Source organism: Schistocerca cancellata, chromosome 4 (assembly GCF_023864275.1).
Source record: "Schistocerca cancellata isolate TAMUIC-IGC-003103 chromosome 4, iqSchCanc2.1, whole genome shotgun sequence".
NCBI classification, from domain to species: Eukaryota; Metazoa; Arthropoda; class Insecta; order Orthoptera; family Acrididae; genus Schistocerca; species Schistocerca cancellata.
Window position 1 is genome coordinate 872,864,541 of NC_064629.1, and position 19,749 is coordinate 872,884,289.

Consider the following 19,749-nt stretch of genomic DNA (forward strand, 5'->3'; position numbering starts at 1 on the left):
TGTGTCGAAGTTAAGTAAATCTTTTATTTATTTATGTAATACAGTGAACTAATATTTCATATGTTTTCGTGTGATGAGCCTCCTCCAAGAGCAATCAATGAACCCATAGTTGTGGCCGAACGAAAGTCGTTTCGCCTAGTTACAACACGGGCTCTTGAAATAAAGCAGTTAGTACAATTTCAAACGATTTTTTATGCTTACTACCAACTTTAACCATGTATTTTTACCAACATATTGAGGATAGATTGAAGTCACCTCCAACTATAATTGTACGAGTTGGGTACCTACTTAAAATGAGACTCAAGTTTCCTTGAACCTTTCAGTAACTATATCATCTCAGTCAGTGGGGTTAGTAAGAGGAAGCAATTAATAATTTATCCTGGTTGTCAAACATAACCTCTAACCATACTAACTCATAGCATAAACTACTTCTAAAAGCAACAAACATGCCCCAACCATCTGAATTTAATCCATTATTTAAGAAAACTGTTGGGTTGTTGATAAAAACTTCAAGTAAACTTATCTTGGGCTTTAGCAAGCTCTCATTACCTGTAACAACATCTGCTTCAGTGTTTTTTTATGAGTGCTTGGAGCTCTGGTTCTTCACCAACACAGCTACGACAATTTACAACTAAAATACTAATGTTTCCTATGTCTACCCTCATTCTGTGTTTGACCTGAATCCTTTGAGAATGTATCCCTGCTTAAACTTCTCAGAGACCTTATAACCTAAAAAACCGTCCAGCCCTCTCTACACAGCCCAACTACCCATGTAGCTCCACCACCTATGTAGCTGCCTGAAGTGTGTAGTGAAGCCCCAATCTATTGTGTAGATTCTGACACCTCTCCATTCCCACAGTACAAGTCAAGGAATCTGCAGCCTACACAGTTGCAGAACCAGCTGATCCCCTGATTCAGATCCTCCACATCACTCTGTATGAAAGTTCCACAAATGGTCCTCTCAACAATGCTACATATGGTGAGCTCCACCTTCAACTTGCAAGCAATACTGGCTATTTTACTATTTCCAACTAGGAAATTTCTTCCCAATTAGCCAATATCCTACATCCCTTGTGTGGTTCATGGACATTGATTATATCTTCATGATAGACAATCAGGGCTAAGACATGCTATACTCAACAACTTTTCACCTATCCATTTCGCCTGGCCCTTAAACTCAGCATACCACTTTCCTGTACGTTGATCTCCATCTCTTGGATGATTCTACAAAACTTTCATCCTTGTAAAATATATGAACGATGTATAAAAAATAACATTTTATATATAAAAAAACCTATCAACCATATGTACACTTCAATATCTGCCATCCCTCCCACACTAAGACATCTCTCTGTATAGTCTAACAAAGGATTTCACTGACAGGCATTATCCCCAAAACCTAGTCCACATACAGATCTCCCATATGCTATATCCAGACATCCCCAATTCTCAAACCACATGAATTAGTTATAAAGAACCATTACTTTTATTGTGTTAATCGGTTTTCAGCTTACAAGGTCACCTTCAGACATCAGTAAATGTCTGAAAATGGCCTTGTAAGTCGAAAACCGGTTAATAAAATAAAATTAATAAAGTAGAATGAAAGCAAACTAGCACTTTTCATTTATTAGATGGAAATTGTCCTTACAACACATCCTTCAAACACACAAATCGCTTGGCATTAACCTCTGGTGATGTCTCTCCAACACCTACCTCCATCCATGCATTCCCTTTCTCGCACCTCACTCTAGACTGACCCATCAATCACTTAATCTGCACTCAAATACGAAGTCTGTTCAAAAAATTCTGGAATTTTGTCCACAAAATTTTTCTACACTTACCTTGTACTTATTGTGCATGGCCTCCTTTGAAATACTCTCCTCCACAATTGATACACTGCTCCTAAAGCTGTTTCCACTTCCAGAAGTAGTCCCGGTACACCTCTTGCTGGTTTGAATCATGCAACAACAGGTATGAATGTGCAGGTGCAATATTGCGATGCAAGAGCCATGAATTGTCTTCCCACATTTCACGCTGTTTCCTTCTTACATTTTCTCACAGGCGTCGCAATGCATCCCGATAGTACCATCGATTAACAGTTTGCCCTGTGGCACAAATTCATGATGAACTAATCCTTCAAAGTCAAAGAAAACTATCAGCATGGCTTTGACACTTGATCTGACCTGACAAGCTTTTTCTGGTCTTGGAGAACCTCTCCCAACCCACTGTGAAGATTGAAACTTGGTCTCAACAGCATAGCCATAGACCCATGTTTCATAACCAGTTATGATTCTCTTATGAACATCTTGATCCAAAAGCTCTTCACAGACTGTGAGGCAAAGGTATTTCTGGTCTTGACTAATGAGCCATTGGACAAACTTAGCAGCAACACGATGCATTCCAAGATGCTGTGCCAGGATTTCATGACATAATACAACTCAAATGTGACATTCTTCTCCAATCTCTTGGACAATCAGTCTTCGATTGGCACACACAATTTCATTGATGTTCCAGACTTGAGCATCATCGGTAGACATCGAAGGGCATCCTGTACAAGAGTCATCTTTAACTTCTGTCAGGCCATTTTTAAACTGTGTGAATCATCCGCAATGCCGAGTATGGGTTAAACACTCATCACCGTAGGCTTCCTGCATAATTTGGTGTCTCTCTGTAAAATTGCTCCTCTAACTCTGACATCTCGAAATTTGCAAACTGTGAGACAGAACATTCTGCTCAATACAGTACTGAACAATAACTAACATACATACAACAATGAAATTTCCGGTAGTTACACATTAAACACAGGCATGTGCATGGAAGCCAATCGCATTTCGCTCCAACACACCATTCGCGCGAAATTATAAATGTTCCAGAATTTTCTGAACAGACCTCATACATTGCTTCATTGTTTCCCACTTCCTCTGTTTTATACTGCCACTCCCCCTTCCCTTCCATCAAACTTACACCTCCTACTCCATGAAGTAACACATGCAGCAATCCCTGCCAACACCCCAACAGCAGGTCAAGTTTGCAGGTATTGGATTTATATCCATTCCCTAGCTGACCCTCTCTTCTATCTGGCCATGACTCTCCTTATCCTCCATTTCCCATCCCAGACACCTCTTTTCTCTCACAGAGAATGAAGCTGTTGTTGTTGTTTTTTTTTTTTTTTCTGTCTGTTAGCTCTGAGAGAGCACATTGTTTAACTCATTTATGTGCCTGTATACTGTTCCTCAATGCATCAGCTATATGGCACCTTTACTTCTTCCATTGTTCATATGCTGCTTAGAGCTTTTCAGCATCGTACCATGGAGTATCAATGCAGATACATGTGAAGAACAAGTTATCATGAAACACAGTGACAGCAGTGGAAAAACTTGACAAAGAGCATGCAGCATTATTTCATTGCTGCTACTGTGAAATGAATATACTCAACTGGAGTATGCAGAACATTCGTAATGTATTCAGCTGATCCCATATTAAAATAATTTCAATGTGACACAAGGTATGGGCACATTTTGAGTCATACTTAACAATGAGTCAAAAAGTTTTCAGTAGATTTTATTGGCCTCCTCAGTTAATTCTAAAGATGTAATTTCAGAATTTTGAGTCAACTGAAAACATATAGACTGAATTTCTGAACAATATCCAGTTTCCTTGGGGTTACTACCACCACATTCCTCTCTCTTAATAGCACAATATCTGTAATTTTCTTGATCTCAACAATATCCTTGCTATAACCTAATGTAAATAAGATGAAGGAAAATTATACCCATGGATTATGAAGGTCTTACAACAAGCACATCCAATTCACAAAAGTGTCGAGGAGGATTTGTAGAACATTACATACTGAATGTCACACATTCTCCATCTGGAAAATAATATTTATCTATGTCCTATATTTGTGGGTTACAATAACATTCAAGAATGTAAAAGAAATTGTGTAACATGACTTTACACTCATTGATACATGTGCATCCAATTATAAGGTCATACACAAATCCACACAGGACAATTAATTCATGTGTGCTCCTGAAATATTCCTGCACGACTAGAGAATTCCCTGAACCACCTCCTGTACACACAAAGTCTATCCACAAACTAATTCAACCCCTTTATTCTGGCACTCCTATTAGCCACAGTGTGCTCTGGGTAGAACTGATGATGGCGGAATACCAGCTTCAAAATGCATCCAAGATCAAACGTCACTGATTTCTAACTTGATCAGGAGTGGCAAAAACTTAAACCCCTTTTGTCATATTTAGTATAAGCACAATATGCAACAGTCCACTGAGCAACAATACACCATCAACTTTTGTGGGAGCTTGGTAAATTCAACCACTTAAGACACTCCCAATGTATCAGCAGTTCCTTGGGAATTATTGCCTCTCAAAAATGCGATAATGCAAACTTTCAAAGAAATATTGGGAGAAAGTGGTGCAAGAACTAAATTATGGATGCCAATCAACAATCAAAAGCAAGGACAAAGTAAAGTAAGTGAAATTTTTCAATATTGATCATTTATTAAATGTTCAGATTACAGATGGACAAAACATATGTGCACAAAATCATTACTGGGCATTTGCAGTTGAGGAAAATGAGTGTTAAGGTGGTCTCCAAAGAGTCAACCAATTACCAGAAAGAGATCTGTGCCCATGTTTCTCAGTAAGTTTTGAAACAGATTCCAATTAATCCAGTGGGTTATTTTTAATTTTATTTTTATTTTTACAGTGTTTACCAGTGAAGAGAACTGAATTTTTGAATATAAGAGAGTGTGGCACAAAATACAGTGTGGCACATACCCATCATCCAAAAGAGGCACATGCGAGTAAGCTGTGTGAACAGAAGTTTGGAATTAACTGGATGATAGTGAGAGGGAAGACAGGAAGCAGTAGATTGAGAGCAGGGGGTTACGAGAGTGAAGGATAGGTTGAAAAGATTCTCACTTGTGCAATTCAGTAAAGCTGGTGTTCATGAGAAGAATAAAAATGCCTCAGCAGGGTGTATACGTGGATAAGGGGAAAAAAAATCCTGGATTTTTCCCGGATTTCCCAGATAAAAATACACTTTCTCCCAGGTGACAGTATATTTTCCCCTATCAATCCTTTGAATGGTTATGGTTTTATACAAGGCCGTACAATTTCCCGACACCTTAGAAAACGAAACTCAGGGAAAAGGACACGTTTTGGAAACATCTTTGATGTGCAGCAACACGTACACTGCGTATTTTCGTATTACGAAAGTATACACTGGAATTCCACCAAACACCGCATGTTACTTTCCGAATCATTGAAATCGCGATTTCGATGCGCTTTTGTAGGCCGTTTGTAGCTCATGTCACACGATCTCGCCAGCCAATGACAGCAAATATTGAGAGCATAGGACACGTGATGTAGTCAGGCAATAGCAACATCACTGTTAAGTAGCACGAACACACAAACAGGGAAAGTTAATAGTTTAAATTAATATACATAGTGTTGTTACAAGAAAAGCAAAGTTTTCACATATAATATTGTTCTCAAGCTGCAAGAGAAGCTAAGCTTTCGTATATACTGTTGATATTTTTTGCGCATGTTACACTTTAAGATACATCACACAAATGTGCAAGTAAAATTTTTGATAATGACATAAATGTCTGATCGTCAGGGTTCGAAATTCTTCTAAATGGCACATCATCAAATAGTTGATTTTTTAAATAAGAGTCAAACACTCTGTGATTTAATAAATTCATGGTACATTCTTGCACATAGTTCAACTTACGTAAAAGGATATTTACTTTGAAAGTAACGCTTTTCAAACCACTATTCGCAATATGTCTCGCGACCTGTTAGAAATACATTCGTTTCAGCATTTCCCAGAAAGCGCAAATAACAGGCGACACCGCACTTGGGTAGCTATCATGACATAGGAAGCCCGTATATACGTATGTGTAAAACATTGAAAGATCATACATTATGTCATAAAAGAAACAAGACATCAGAGGATACTGCAAGAGCACCAGAATTCTGTGAACAATATTAAAATGTGCACATTAAAAGTGCATACTTAAAGTGCACATTCGTGTGTCCGGATTACCAATGAAGTATACCTCGACCTGATATTAAGCTTTTCAGTGTGGTTTTCGGGATGTAAATTTTCTTGGAGTACCAGTACTGTATTATATCATGTTTGGCTCTTTATTATGACATAATGCCAACTAGCCAGTACTGTGGAATTAAACATTTCGTTTCAAATACATTGACTGTCTCTGCAGAAAAGGTTAACAAAAGTCAAATTTCTTTAGCAAACAGACAAAAATAACTTCATTGTTCCGCAAGGCAATTAATGCTTGACTGTCAGAAAGGTGGAAATAAAATAAAATCTGAAACTAATGACATATTTTAGCTTTCTGTAATTATGTGAATGTGTTTTAATTCACTTGACAGCTCCCGGCCACAGATATCCGTTTTGTTTTCATTTGACGTGAGAGTAAATGAAGGGGAAACAGCAAAGTCACTAAATGTAAACATGGGTCATGTGGAGACTATACACTATAACTCAGACTGCTCTGCACATCAGCCCTGGCTCTACGACATTTGTGAACCGAGTCAATACTAAAAAAAAATCAAATTTTCAAAATATGTTTATTTTGTAGCACACATCTTTCTGAAAAGTCTGAAACATAAAACATGTGTATTCGAGGAAATGTATGACATAATATTTGGTCTTAAGTATGCCAAAGTGCAGTGCCATAACTCTTCATAAGGCATTTTTCTACCGCACGTCCGAACTATATTCAGGCAAGTGAAAATTGAAATGTCCTGTGGTGCCTCTCCTGCTCCCAGTCGGCTGGTTTGACAGCCTGTCCCTCTTAAAAAATCTCATAATTAATAGCGGATGGGATTATTTGTAATCGAGCGAACAAGAACTCTTCAGAAAATCTGAACTCTTTATTGCCTATTAGTTAATAACTTGCTGTTTTGTGTGACATAAAATTAAATATAGGATATATAAAACCAATACTGACAAGAGGTAGCCGGCCGGGATGGCCGAGCGGTTCTAGGCATTACAGTCTGCTCACTAAGAGGGGAAGATTTTGAACTGTGGAAAGTTTCACTCTTCAAGAGGTAGGTAAGAAACATAAATTCTGTCTGAATAACCTCTTTACCAGCAAAAATAGTGCATCAATAACCTATGGAAAATATTTATTCAAATTTCTTACATAGCTTTCATTTCCAGATTCCTTTACACCATTACTTTCTTCTGTGTAATACACAGCTCTCCTAGTTCCAGCTGTTCCTAAGCTCAGTGTGTTATCCGTAAAATTGTCAGCGAGTGTACCTGAAAATGTTACAAGTAAAATTAGAAGACATACATAATTGAAACATTTTGCTGAAAAATGCAATTTTGAACTCTTTTATTTCAGACTGCAGTACCCAAGTGATAGGTCTGCAAGACAGTGGTGAGAGCCACTTCATGCATACGAACACATGGAAGGGTTACTAATTACAAAAATATTTCCATTCTTAGAGTCACAGATCTTGTCTGCAATTGAGAGCAGATACTGTAAATAACAAGTTGATGGATAATGACAACAGAATAACTGATTTTTACAGAAAAAAGTGATACGGTATTTCGATACTACAGAATTATGTTGCTCATGGCATCGCAGTGAAAAATAAGAAGACAAATTAAAAAATAAATACATTATTAAGAATGTGCTAAGTGGCATACCAGGAAACTGATTGGTTTTAAGTGTCAATAAGGAAGTTTTTACAAATTGATTCTAACAAAGAAGAAAACAGCAACCAGACACTGTTAAGAATACTATAGCACTGTTACACAGCAACTAACGTATGCTGATGACCTTACTCTAGCCACCCAGAGCACAGATTTTGAATCAGTTGAGAACACCCTCACAAATGCCCTTAAAGAACTTTACAGATACAACAACACAAACCAAATCTCACAAATTTGTGTTTTTCATTTCAGAAACAGGGAAGCTAGTTGAAATTAAAGATAGTATTGTCAGGTGTTGAACTGGAACACCGTGAGACCCCAAAATACCTAGGAGTGACACCTGATAGAGCTCTTAGTTTCAAGAAGCACTACATGAACTGCAGCTCATAAGCTTCCACCAGGAACAATCTTCTAGGGAAACTAACCAGATCACAGTGGGGTAGTCAAACTGAAACTCTACAAACCTCTGCGATGGCACAATGCTATTCTGTATGTCCTACTAGGTATAATTCAATACATGCCACACAGGTGGACATAGTTCTCAATGACACCTGCAATATCATAACAGATTGATTTAAATCTCACACCAGACAATGGCTTTATCATCTCTCAGGAACAGCAGCAGCTCCTTTTCAAAGAGAAACAGTGCTGAATGAGGAAAGAAAGGAAGTGGAGCACGAGAGAATGCATCCTCTGTATGGGCACAAACCACACCCACAATGGCTGAAATCAAGGAGGCGTTTCTTAAGAACATCAATGGCACTTGGAACCATTGCTGCAAAAGCTAGGTTGCAACTATGGAGGGTTACAAGCTACCTTCCCTCTGGCTGGAATAGAGTTTCAAAAATCCTATCTCCTGGCTATGATGAGAAATGGATGACCTGGAAGTCCCAGAACGGACTAAGATCTGGAGTTTGGCAAGATGGGGCTACACTGATCAAGATGATATTCAATGTAACTGTTGAGAAGACTAGACTGTTGTTTATCAGAGGCTTCCATGCCGACTGTGTCCAGCCTCCCACACAGAAAATTAACTTCATCAAGTAGCAGAAAATGCACTGGAAGTGTCAAAGTTTTGGCAAAAGTAATATAGTCACAACTGTGTACATAATACGTAGGTTTCTGGTACAAGAATAAAATAGTGTAAACAACAACAAAATATGTAATATAAACATGAACAGCTGTCTATGGATGACCCATCAGTTTGAAACCAGTAGTAGGGCTATTTGTGTAAATAAACAGTATTATTAATGGTGAATGGTTGCTGTTTTCTTCTTTTCATGAATCAACTTGTAATCTATACACAGCTATGGACTAAAAAAATGCCATGTTTTGGCAAAATACCAGAAAGAAAGTTTTTGTTCCAAATGCAATTAATATTGATGCACTACATTTTATTTATGATAATACAAGTACAGAAATACATGTTAATCTTTTAACTGGTAGAACTGTAATCAACAAAAACCACTTCTCATATCTTTTAAATTTTTGAACTTCAGAGGGAAGCACAGCTCGGCAACAAGTCCATGTACAATCTGCTAACGTGTGTCTGAAAGACTTTGTTCATGGCTTGGCACATGAATCAAGTCAAGAGTGCATGCTACAGAGTACTGAGAACACATTTTGTGAAAAAAGTAGCACTCAAAATATTTTCCATTTCCACTCTACTAATGTATCTTAAAATCATGAATGAACATTTTCTAATACTACTGCAGCACTGCAGACATTCACATCTCACTCACAAACTACTGCAAACAAGGAAGTAACACACATTAAATAAGAAGTAAGTGAGGCAGCACTATCCACTAATGTCATGCAGTTGCATCTGTATAAAAATCACAAGCAATCACTAAAACAATCTGCACCTATTATATACAACTTTCAAGTGCCCTCATCACTTGAAACAAAACTGTAATGATTGCAGTTAGTGAATATAAACTGGATCTTATCATGGCAAGTGACTGACCTGTTGGAAGATGCAGATTTGTGATGACTAAATTACTATTAATGAAAACACATCAATGGAATCCTATTCAGCAGTATGAAGAAAGTACATCAAGAATAAGTAACTAAAGTGTGGAGAAAGTGCAGTGAGACAGCAGTTTACTGACACCAGCAGCTTCACATTCAAGCAGTAGAAATAAGTTTTTGAGAGGTATTAAAAGCACCTGCAGCAAGAGGTACCCCTATTCCAAACTAAACAATCTGATTATAAACTCGTATCTTTACAAGTATACTAGGAAAACTGTTCTCTAAGAAAATCATAACTTCAGTATTTGTACAAAGAAAAAGAGTCACAGATAAAGTACATACCAATAAGTAAATATAACAATAGTATGTGATGTTGCTTCAGAAAGCTCTTTAAACATTTAGGCATACTGACAACACCCACCGTATTTACTTGAATCTAAGCTGCACTCGAATCTAAGCCGCACCTGAAAAATGAGACTCAAAATCACGGAAAAAAAAATTTCCCGAATCTAAGCCACACCTGAAATTTGAGACTCGAAATTCAAGGGGAGAGAAAAGTTTTAGACCGCACCTCCAAATCAAAACAAAGTTGGTCCATTGTAATATGAGACACAATTTAGGTCGAATGAATGACAATACAGCTACAACAGTTTGGTTCAAGTCGTAAGCTTAGCAGTTAAGCTTTACCAGGTAGCCACTGCTATGCATCAGGCACTTCGTCCATATTTATATGGGTACCCTTTCTTTTTCACGTGCTTCGTCTGGTTTGAATTGATTGCTTATTTTTCTTTGATCTGATAAGTGCCGTTCTCTTTGTTATATGTGTTTACGTCACTCTAAGCTGAAAATGCATTATTGTACTGTGTCATGCATTGTTTGTCGCATTCTGATAATGAATGTTTATGGCCTGTCGCCGCTCGTGGCATGGCTTGCTTTTGTGCACACTACCACCATTTACAGTTTTTTTTTTTTTAAAAAGAGAGAAATCGTCTCATTAGCGAAACAATGGCAAGAGACTGCTATTTGTTGTTACTTACACTGCTGCTTTCTTTGACGATAATCAACAAGAACCAAATAATAGACTGCGTGTGATAGATGATGTTGTGAAGGGGAGTTTAGCGAAAATTTTTCTTCCTTTGAAAATCTTTGCAGACGCCTCTTTACTGCATTACATTCTGCACAGAAATTAGAGTCACCTTAGATTTAAAAATCTAGTCAGCTGCCGTGCTTTATTTCTGACTGTATCACTATTCAGCGTAAGAATAATACAAATATAAACATGGCACGATATGTATCTTCTTCCGCGTTTGCTGTGGTCTCACTCTAGTTTCGTAGTTTATTAGGCTGACAGGGTTTAAATGAGATAGCAGCAAACACAAAAGAATAAATGGGAAAATGTTTATATTCATATTATTCTGATGGTGAAGAGAATACTGCACGTGATTCACAATTCATAAAAGTTCCTATTAGCAACCATCTCTTGTCACAAGTAGGAAAAAAATTCAGAACGTAGAGTTGGCCATATTGACAAACATCCCAAACAGTCTTGCCAGTCGGATTTTCGTAGTACATTGAAAGGCTGCTACATTCGAAGATGAACAATACGGAATTTGTATTTACTTCGTTGGATATTGTATGAAAATGCAGTGGTAGAAACTCAGGGCGGAGAAAAAATCTCGTCTTCCACCTTAATTTATTTACTGACGCAGAGGTTTTGGTGCCAGTATTTATCTTTGTGCCTGCAAGGCATGCCTCTGTAGCGCTACATATATTCGACGGCAGAAGTTAATTGTGGCGGCACCTACCAACATTTTACAGAACTTCCGGTTACTTTGCACTTGATTCTAAGCCGCAGGCGGTTTTTTGGATTACAAAAACCGGAAAAAAGTGCGGCTTAGATTCGAGTAAATACGGTAACAGGACATATACCCCTTTTTGAAGTTTTTCGCAACAATCAATGACAGTTTGAAAACAACAGTAACATTCATAAACACAATACTACAACGACAAATGTCCTACACTATCTATAACTGAGCCTTAGAGTGGCTCAGAAAGAAGTGAGGACACAGAGAGAGAATGAGAGAGAGAGAGAGAGAGAGAGAGAGAGAGAGAGAGAGAGAGAGACTGAACAAAGAACCTCTTTGTTTCCTGCATGCCATATACAACAAACAGAACTGGTAGCTTTTGTCTGCATACACAACCCAAGAAATGCCAAAGACATATGCACCGATTGTTTGCTCATCTTCCTTAAGTTGCAACTAGCTACCTCAGCAGGTTTCAGCGCTCTGCATAATCAGTTACTGAATTTAGTCATTGTTTCCATAACTTCTGCAGCAGAAGAACAGTAAAATAATGTCGAGGTTCAGCAAGTGTGTGTTTCTATTCATTTAATCATGTCCTGTCTATCTTGAACCATTCCTATTTTATTGTCAACAAACTGGTAATGGAATATTACCTCCTTGCAGGACCATGATAATACTTTCCGGTATTTGGTAATGTGAGTCATGTGTGTCATATACGACACATAACTTTTTGGAAAATCCAGTCATTACTTATTAAAAATAATTACATTTTCTTGACCTCATAGGTCATGTCATTACATGTGCAAGAAATATTTAATGGATAAACCACCTTTCCTACTAGTGAAACTGAAGAGATTAAGTATAAATCACTATATGGAAAAAAGGGCCACAAGTAGCTTAAGAGCCTGACTGGGTCCACATCATACTGAGAGATTACAATTATTGTCCATGAAATGTAACTAACTATAGCAAAATATCTTTTTAATGAATCTCTGGGAACCTAAATTCCCTTAAATGAGGGTTTTGCCTACGTACATGGAAGGAGTGACCCAGAATCATAACTGAAGCTGTTTAGGTGATTTAAGAGCTATTTAATTACATACAAACTCACCAATAATCTGCTACAAATTGAAATACAGCACACACACACACACACACACACACACACACACACACACACACACACACACAGAGAGAGAGAGAGATAGAGAGAGGAACAATCTCATCACACTTTACAAAGAACACATTATTTTTTTAAAAAATCACAAAGTGTTGTTTGGTTGTCCTACACATATACTGTAGTGACAGGAGCTATTCTTCAGTTGGTTGATGTTTGTTAGAACTGACTCATCTACCTTAAAAGAGGAAAAGTAGTTCTTGCCAATAATAATTCCTTGCACAGTAGCTGCAAAACTTACTGCAATGGCCTCTACTTCTTCTTTGCCGCCTTCATTCTTCCTCAGGAACAATGTCACCTTCAACAGTAACTGATGTACAACTAGCCTTTGCGGAATTATTAAACACATTATGTTGTATCACACGATTCCAGGCAAAAACAAACATATGCTTCCCCTGCTGTTGACTCTCATCTCTTCCTTTCTATCACAGAATGTAATCGACTTCTGGAATGCCTAGGTCCAGAGACTGCAGGTGACTCGTGCAGTCCCATGGAAGGAACACAACTTCTACACTCCTTAGAAATGGTGTTCCCTTGGGATGTACAGGGCACTGGTCAATAACAAGCACTATTTTCGTACCCGATGCATTCATCTTGGCATCTAAATGCCTTAGAAATATTATAGATATATCCATTGCCATCCAGGCATTGCTGTTCTCCTTGTACAAGGTAGCATTTTTATGGTTTTAAAAAACCTGAGATATTTAAATTTCCCTATTAATGATGGAGGCAACTTCTCACTTCCATCACTATTTACACACAATAGTGCAGTCATTCTTTCTTTATTCTTTTTTTCTTCCATGGCCTTTTTCTCCTATAACAGAATATGTTTTCGCAGAAGTAAATTGTAAAAGACACCAGTTTCGTCTGTTTTAAAAAGTCTCTAGACTCATAATGCTGTATTAATCATGCCAATGTAAAGTTATTCCACTGGTTTACGCATTCTACATCCACAGTCTCACTCTCTCCACTTACATTCTGAAATAAGAGATTAGGACATTTTTTTAAAAAAGATGTAACCAGCCACTCAACAGACCGAAATTTTCAACAATCACCTTCAGGCTGATTTCCCAAGCCTTCTGTTGCAGTATGTTTCCACTTATAGGAATGCAGCCACTTCTCTTTCCTTGAAACCATTTTAAAACAATAGTTTCCACATCACTGAACATTAACATGTGAATGTTCTTTTCACAAACAGAGGAACACTAGCTTTGGCATTAACAATGCTTTTTTTGTTTTTCAGAATGCTGCACAATCAAGACAGTACAAATCATACTTTATGTTTTATGTTGTGACTGTCTTCGACATTGTGGGTGACAGCTTTTTTCTGAATTTAGAGCTTTCTATGATTGCAGGCCATAACTCCACATAAATGTAAATGTCATGTCGCTAGGGCCTCCTGTTGGGTAGACCATTCGCCGGGTGCAAGTCTTTCGATTTAACGCCACTTCGGCGACTTGCACGTCAATGGGGATGAAATGATGATGATTAGGACAACATAACACCCAGTCCCTGAGCAGAGAAAATCTCCGACCCAGCCGGGAATCGAACCCGGGCCCTTAGGATTGACATTCTGTCGCACTGACCACTCATCTATCGGGGGCAGACACTCCACATAAGTAAGACTGATAAATTCAACAATAACAAAGATAAGACTTCATGGTTCATGCTTCATAACTCAGTGGCTGTGATGTCAGATCATGTAACCAGGGTGGCTTGGCAGGCAGGGCAGGGCAGGAAACAATTTCTGATTCATTCAACTCTTTTTCCAGTATCACCACAATGGTATTTGATATAGGTACTTGTTGACTGAAAGGATCAGTTATCATACACTACTGTCACACGACAGAGAAGATCTGTGTGAAACTGGAAGAAATCGAAACTCACTTGGAAGTGTCAGGATTTGAGAAAAAATTGAATTTTAATTTCCATAATGTTTCATGTTTATTCCTTAAAAGCTGACCTTCTTATAGGGGGGGTTATTAAAAACAGGGAGAAATAACACTGTTCTTATGGGAGTTTTGCCGGGATTGACAGAATTTGTTAAAAGCAAGATTTCCTTAAAAGTACGTTTGTTAATTCAGGGTTTACTGTAAGAAGTGACTCTGTTTAGTTGATTAGTACTGGTGTCTGCTGATGGGAGTGAAGCTAACATGTATGTTGTTCCCTTGTGGTATGGAATGGATTCTTACACAGGTCAGTTAACAGTGATCACAATGAAATGCTGCTTCATCATCATTTGATCTGCATTATGCAGGTCACGTACACTCAAAATGACAGCTCATTTCAGCACGAAAACAGTTTTTTTCATGCAGTAGGAAATGGCGAAACTTGGTTTGACAATTATTGTACAAACTTTCCAATTGTCAGCTTAACACAATACAAACACAATTAAGTATACAAGTATATACGACACTGTGGGGAGGATCCTCTGTGTACTAGTACACAGCAGTCATGGACAATTCCTGAAACTACCATTAATTTTCTACAGAGAGAATTATACTTGCTAAAATGATATAGTCTTGAGATGCTTCATGTTATACAACTTTAGAATATTAAGAACTCGTCACAGTTTTGGTCTGAAAGCTAGCAGGTTTTCAGTCTTGTTTATGTGCATGTCGACAACTCATGGTATGTTGTTACCTTTACTCCTAAATTATATACATTCTGCCAGTATGTTCCATCACCATATTTATAACTGTGCTTGCACAAAGGCATGGAAAGACTAGAAATGGAAATGGTATTGTAGACGCATGTGACCAGGCTCATCCACTTTTCGTCAATGGCATTTGTAGTATTATTTCCCGATGGATAGGCCCTGATGATCGATATACCTGGCACACATAATGTAACCAGGACTGCACAAAAGATCTGTAAAACTGTAGCAGACCTCTGTCTTCTCCCCAATATCTGTGACAGGTGTTTTAAGATGTTTAGTACAATAAGGGATCCAGTCAGTTTGAAATCAAACAGCAGGCTTGAAATCCTCAAATTATTTCATGCTCACAATGGTGCATCTCATTACCAAAACAGGTGGGATACACACACACCACAAACAGCAGAATTCCATGCATACAATTTCCTCCATTAAGAATTTGAAGCCTATGCATAGTGTCATCTTCTTCAGTCCCATTAACATCAGCTGGGGCAAATGTGCTGCTGTTGCAGCATTGGAGAGGGGGCAAAATTATAGTGAGATTGCCCACAAATACAGAGTACTCCAATGACTCCCTTACCACCGCACTACATTACTGAGGATGATGGCAAAAAGGATCTACTGAAATAGATCTGATTCTAGTTTTACGATGAATGAGATTTCATAACAAATCACTCTGAATCCATTTGCTACTAGCTGATATTCATTTCATGTTTTGGCTTTCTTCAAATTGATACTGAACTGTTTGTCTCACAAGGCAAGTTGCCAATTCAGTTTGTGAAGAAATCTTTCTTCCGGGGAAAGAGGGGGATGGTGAGATGTCCTTCCCTTGCCCCTAACTGGGTATGCCCTTACCAGGCATACATCAATTTACCTACCATTTGTGGACTGATCAGCTTCTGATTTGTCTGGTAGGACAAATGATGCAGGGATTGATGGCTCAGTTGTCTTTCTTTTCATAGTTTGTTTTCTGCTTTGGTGGTACTAAGCAAGGTGTCACTGCCTCTCGTGTAGCTTTCCCAAAATTACCACAGGTTGCATGATCATCACATGACATGGCAGTATGTCCACATTGTTAATACTTAAAAGCATCTCATGGGATTTCATGCCAGTATGTCCCCTTTGATGACACTTAAAAAATCTCGTGGGATTTAAAATGTAAGGTCTCACTTTAACATGGGGAAATCCAGCTGTTACATATTTTGGCAGCACAAGAGAGGTAAATATGAGAATGAAAATTGTTGTTTTTTCTAGATTACCATTTCATTATTCTTAACTCTTTAATACTTCTTCCCTGTCTTTCTTTTTTAAGTCCCTTCTGCTCTATACTCAACTAAAACTCAGCAGGATGCAACATATTTACTAAAATTATGGGTCCTGTGAACTTCAATGGTAGCTGGATTATCTCCAGGTAATTTAGTGTTCCACAAGGGTATGTCAATGTTTCCAACGTTTGCTTTACAGATTTATAAGTACCTACAATATACTGAATGTCTTTCTGAATGGAAAATTCGATACCTTTTCCAAACAGCTACATCCTCTAGTTTCTAAAGAGCCTCACTTTTCTAAATTTTTCTAAGACAGCTGGGACACTGCAGGCCCCAAACGTTGCTCAATTATGAATGTTTCATCTCAGTCACTATTCACCTCATTGGCAACTATAACGATCTTGAGGCTAAGATTTCTTTTAACTGACGTTCATACTATCCTCACAGTCTGCACCCTGTGACACACAATTGTCTATTGCTGTGCCATACGATGGCCACTGAAGCACAAATAGAGTATAAAATTAGAGAAGACCACTGAAACTCATTGCTCCCAAGCTGACGAACTCCAGATTGATCTAGGAGAAATTTGTGGCTTGTCAAATGCCACAGACATGGTAAGATTATCCTCAGAGCAGACAACATAATACTGACAAAAACCACAAAGAGTTAACATGAAACAAAAATTATGCTGTTTAAAAGCATATATATCATTTAAAATCAAAACTTATTTAAAAAATTATGCTGTGCATTCTGCTGAACACACATACCATATGTTGCATCACATTATAATCAGTCACACAATGCAATACTAAACATCTAAGAAACAGTGAGACAGTATTGTGTGTCTTTAAGCATTGGGGAATGCAAGCTGTGTCACATGCAGGAGAAGAAGTAAGAATGAACTGAAGACTTACGAGGCGTTCTTTGAGACTGCATATCATCTGTACTGACATCTGAATCATTACCACCTTCTGATGATTCAGGACCTACTGAGCTTCTCCCCTGACTTTCTGTCTGTTGGCTATCCTCATGCCAGGATTGGCGCGACTGTAAAAATAAAGATATTTAAAAATGAAGATATAATTAACACAACAATATTGAGCAAAAAAATCTCACTATACTAATACACGTTCTTTACACACACACCCCCCCTCCCCCATCCCCTCTGCCCTCCATACCAATCACTTTCAATTCACATGTCCCAAGGCTGTATAAATTTATTGCAACTTGAGAAGTACAGGTAACATGTGAAACTATAAATTGTGACTGGTTACAGTAAACTTGTAGTTTCAATAGATATTCACAACAGTCATGATAAAGCCTAACATAAAGCATTTGCATATAAAGAATAAATAACACAAACTGTTTCTCTATGTATTTAAAATTTATTTTAAATTGTAGTCTCTCTCTCTCTCTCTCTCTCTCTCTATTGCACACACACACACACACACACACACACACACACACACACACACACACACACACAAAATGCAATTCTGTGGTAGTTCAAGCCTAGAAATGCATTATTTTATTGAAACGTTATTTGTTCAAAAGGCTAGTTGGATATTTGTGGCTTGCTCTCTCCAGCTATTTAACTGTAGCGTACCTCTTCATTATTTAACTAGCATTTCCGGAAAGTAGCATAAAGTTTAAGTTGTTGTTTCAGAAACTTTGCACAGTTGTTTTTGTTTACACACAGTTGCATATAGGCCAAATTTGTGGAACCATATTTTCATGTTTATCTGTAATCATGAGTGAAAAATGCTTGACTTGCTGTAGAACTGTTAGGTCGGGGCTTTGGTGTGATGGGTGCTGTAGTTTTTTCCATGTGGGTGACTGTAGTGGCGTGGGAATAGGGGAAGTAAATGAGACTCATCAATGGTTTTGTAGGACTTGTAGTAGAGATAGGAAGATACTAAAACAGGAGGGGAAAATTGCCGCCCTTCAGGCTGAGTTAGACAAGGCCAAGGGAGATCTTGACAGGTTAAGGAGGGAGAAGGGTAAAGAGAGGTGGGAAGTGGCAACAGGCAACAGGAGGAACAGGCCTAGAACTTTATCTGACAGCTTCGTGGTGAATGTGGAAAATAGATTTGATCTGTTGCTTCAGTTAGAAACTGGTGAGTCTCAAGCAGTTGCAGGTGTAGACAGGGCATAACAAACTTTCAGCAGCAAATTGAAAAGTAAGAAAGTAGGGAAATCAGCAAAGAGAAAGAAAGTGTTGTTGTTAGGTAGTTCCCATGGAAGAGGTGATGGCCAACTTTTGCAGGATGAACTAGGATCAGAATACCAGGTCACCAATTTTTTTAAACCTAGTGCTGGTCTGGAGCAGGTGACAGAGGATTTAGGATCACTTTGCAACAATTTCACTAAGGAAGACACCATGGCTATAGTGAGTGGGGCAGGTAATAGTATTGACAGAGATCCTGGGTACAGTGTAGAGTATGACCTGGCAAAGACTGCATCAGCATCGAAGCATACTAGTGTTGAGTTTGTATCTGTTCTTGGGCGCCAAGACCGACCTGCTTTGAACTCTTCTGTCAAGAGAGTTAATTCGGAGCTGGAACAGCTGTTTATGTTGAGTGCAGGGTCACACATTGGTGTGGTTCCTGTTGATTCTTTCAATAGGTGGGATTATACTAGGCATGGCCTTCACTTCAACAAGAAGGGGAAGGGTAAACTGGCTGGGAAAATAGCAGGAAAGTTAAAGGTGGGAGTGATAAAATACCAGTGGTAATAGGGTTCAGAAAAGACCGTTTTTTAGGGTAGCGAGGACAGAAAGAAACCAAATTTTAAGAGAGGTTAGGACTGAGGCAAACCTTCAGTTTGAAAAAGAAACAAAAAAAACATTATTCTAGCTTATTACATCAGCATAAACAGCCATTGGTTAATAATTTTCAACAGTCAGCAGATATTTTAACTCCACCAAATTTTAACTCAGTCAATGTGAAATGTCAGCTATCTTTATTGCATCAAAATATTCGAGGACTGAGAAATAAAATTTATGAATTAATTATCTGCATAGATGAATTAGAGTCTTAAAATCTAGCTGACATAATCTGCCTCTCTGAACATCGTGTGACCACTGGTATAGAACTTTTAAGTGTTACAGGGTTTAGGTTAGCATCTCACTTTTGTACATCAGAAATGGAGAAAGGA

The 19,749-nt window shown here is 38.1% G+C and overlaps 1 protein-coding gene across 2 annotated transcripts in view; it reads right to left on the minus strand.

Moving 5' to 3' along the window:
- The window catches only part of LOC126185022 (protein Daple), a 199,706-nt gene that overhangs the window by 18,538 nt on the left and 161,419 nt on the right, over positions 1-19,749 (minus strand). For both annotated transcript variants that reach the window (XM_049927747.1, XM_049927746.1), the window contains 2 exons: positions 17,508-17,640; positions 7,202-7,320 (listed from right to left, as the gene is read on the minus strand). In XM_049927747.1, the coding sequence (XP_049783704.1) occupies positions 7,202-7,320; positions 17,508-17,640 (252 nt within the window). The remainder of the gene's footprint in view (positions 1-7,201; positions 7,321-17,507; positions 17,641-19,749) is intronic.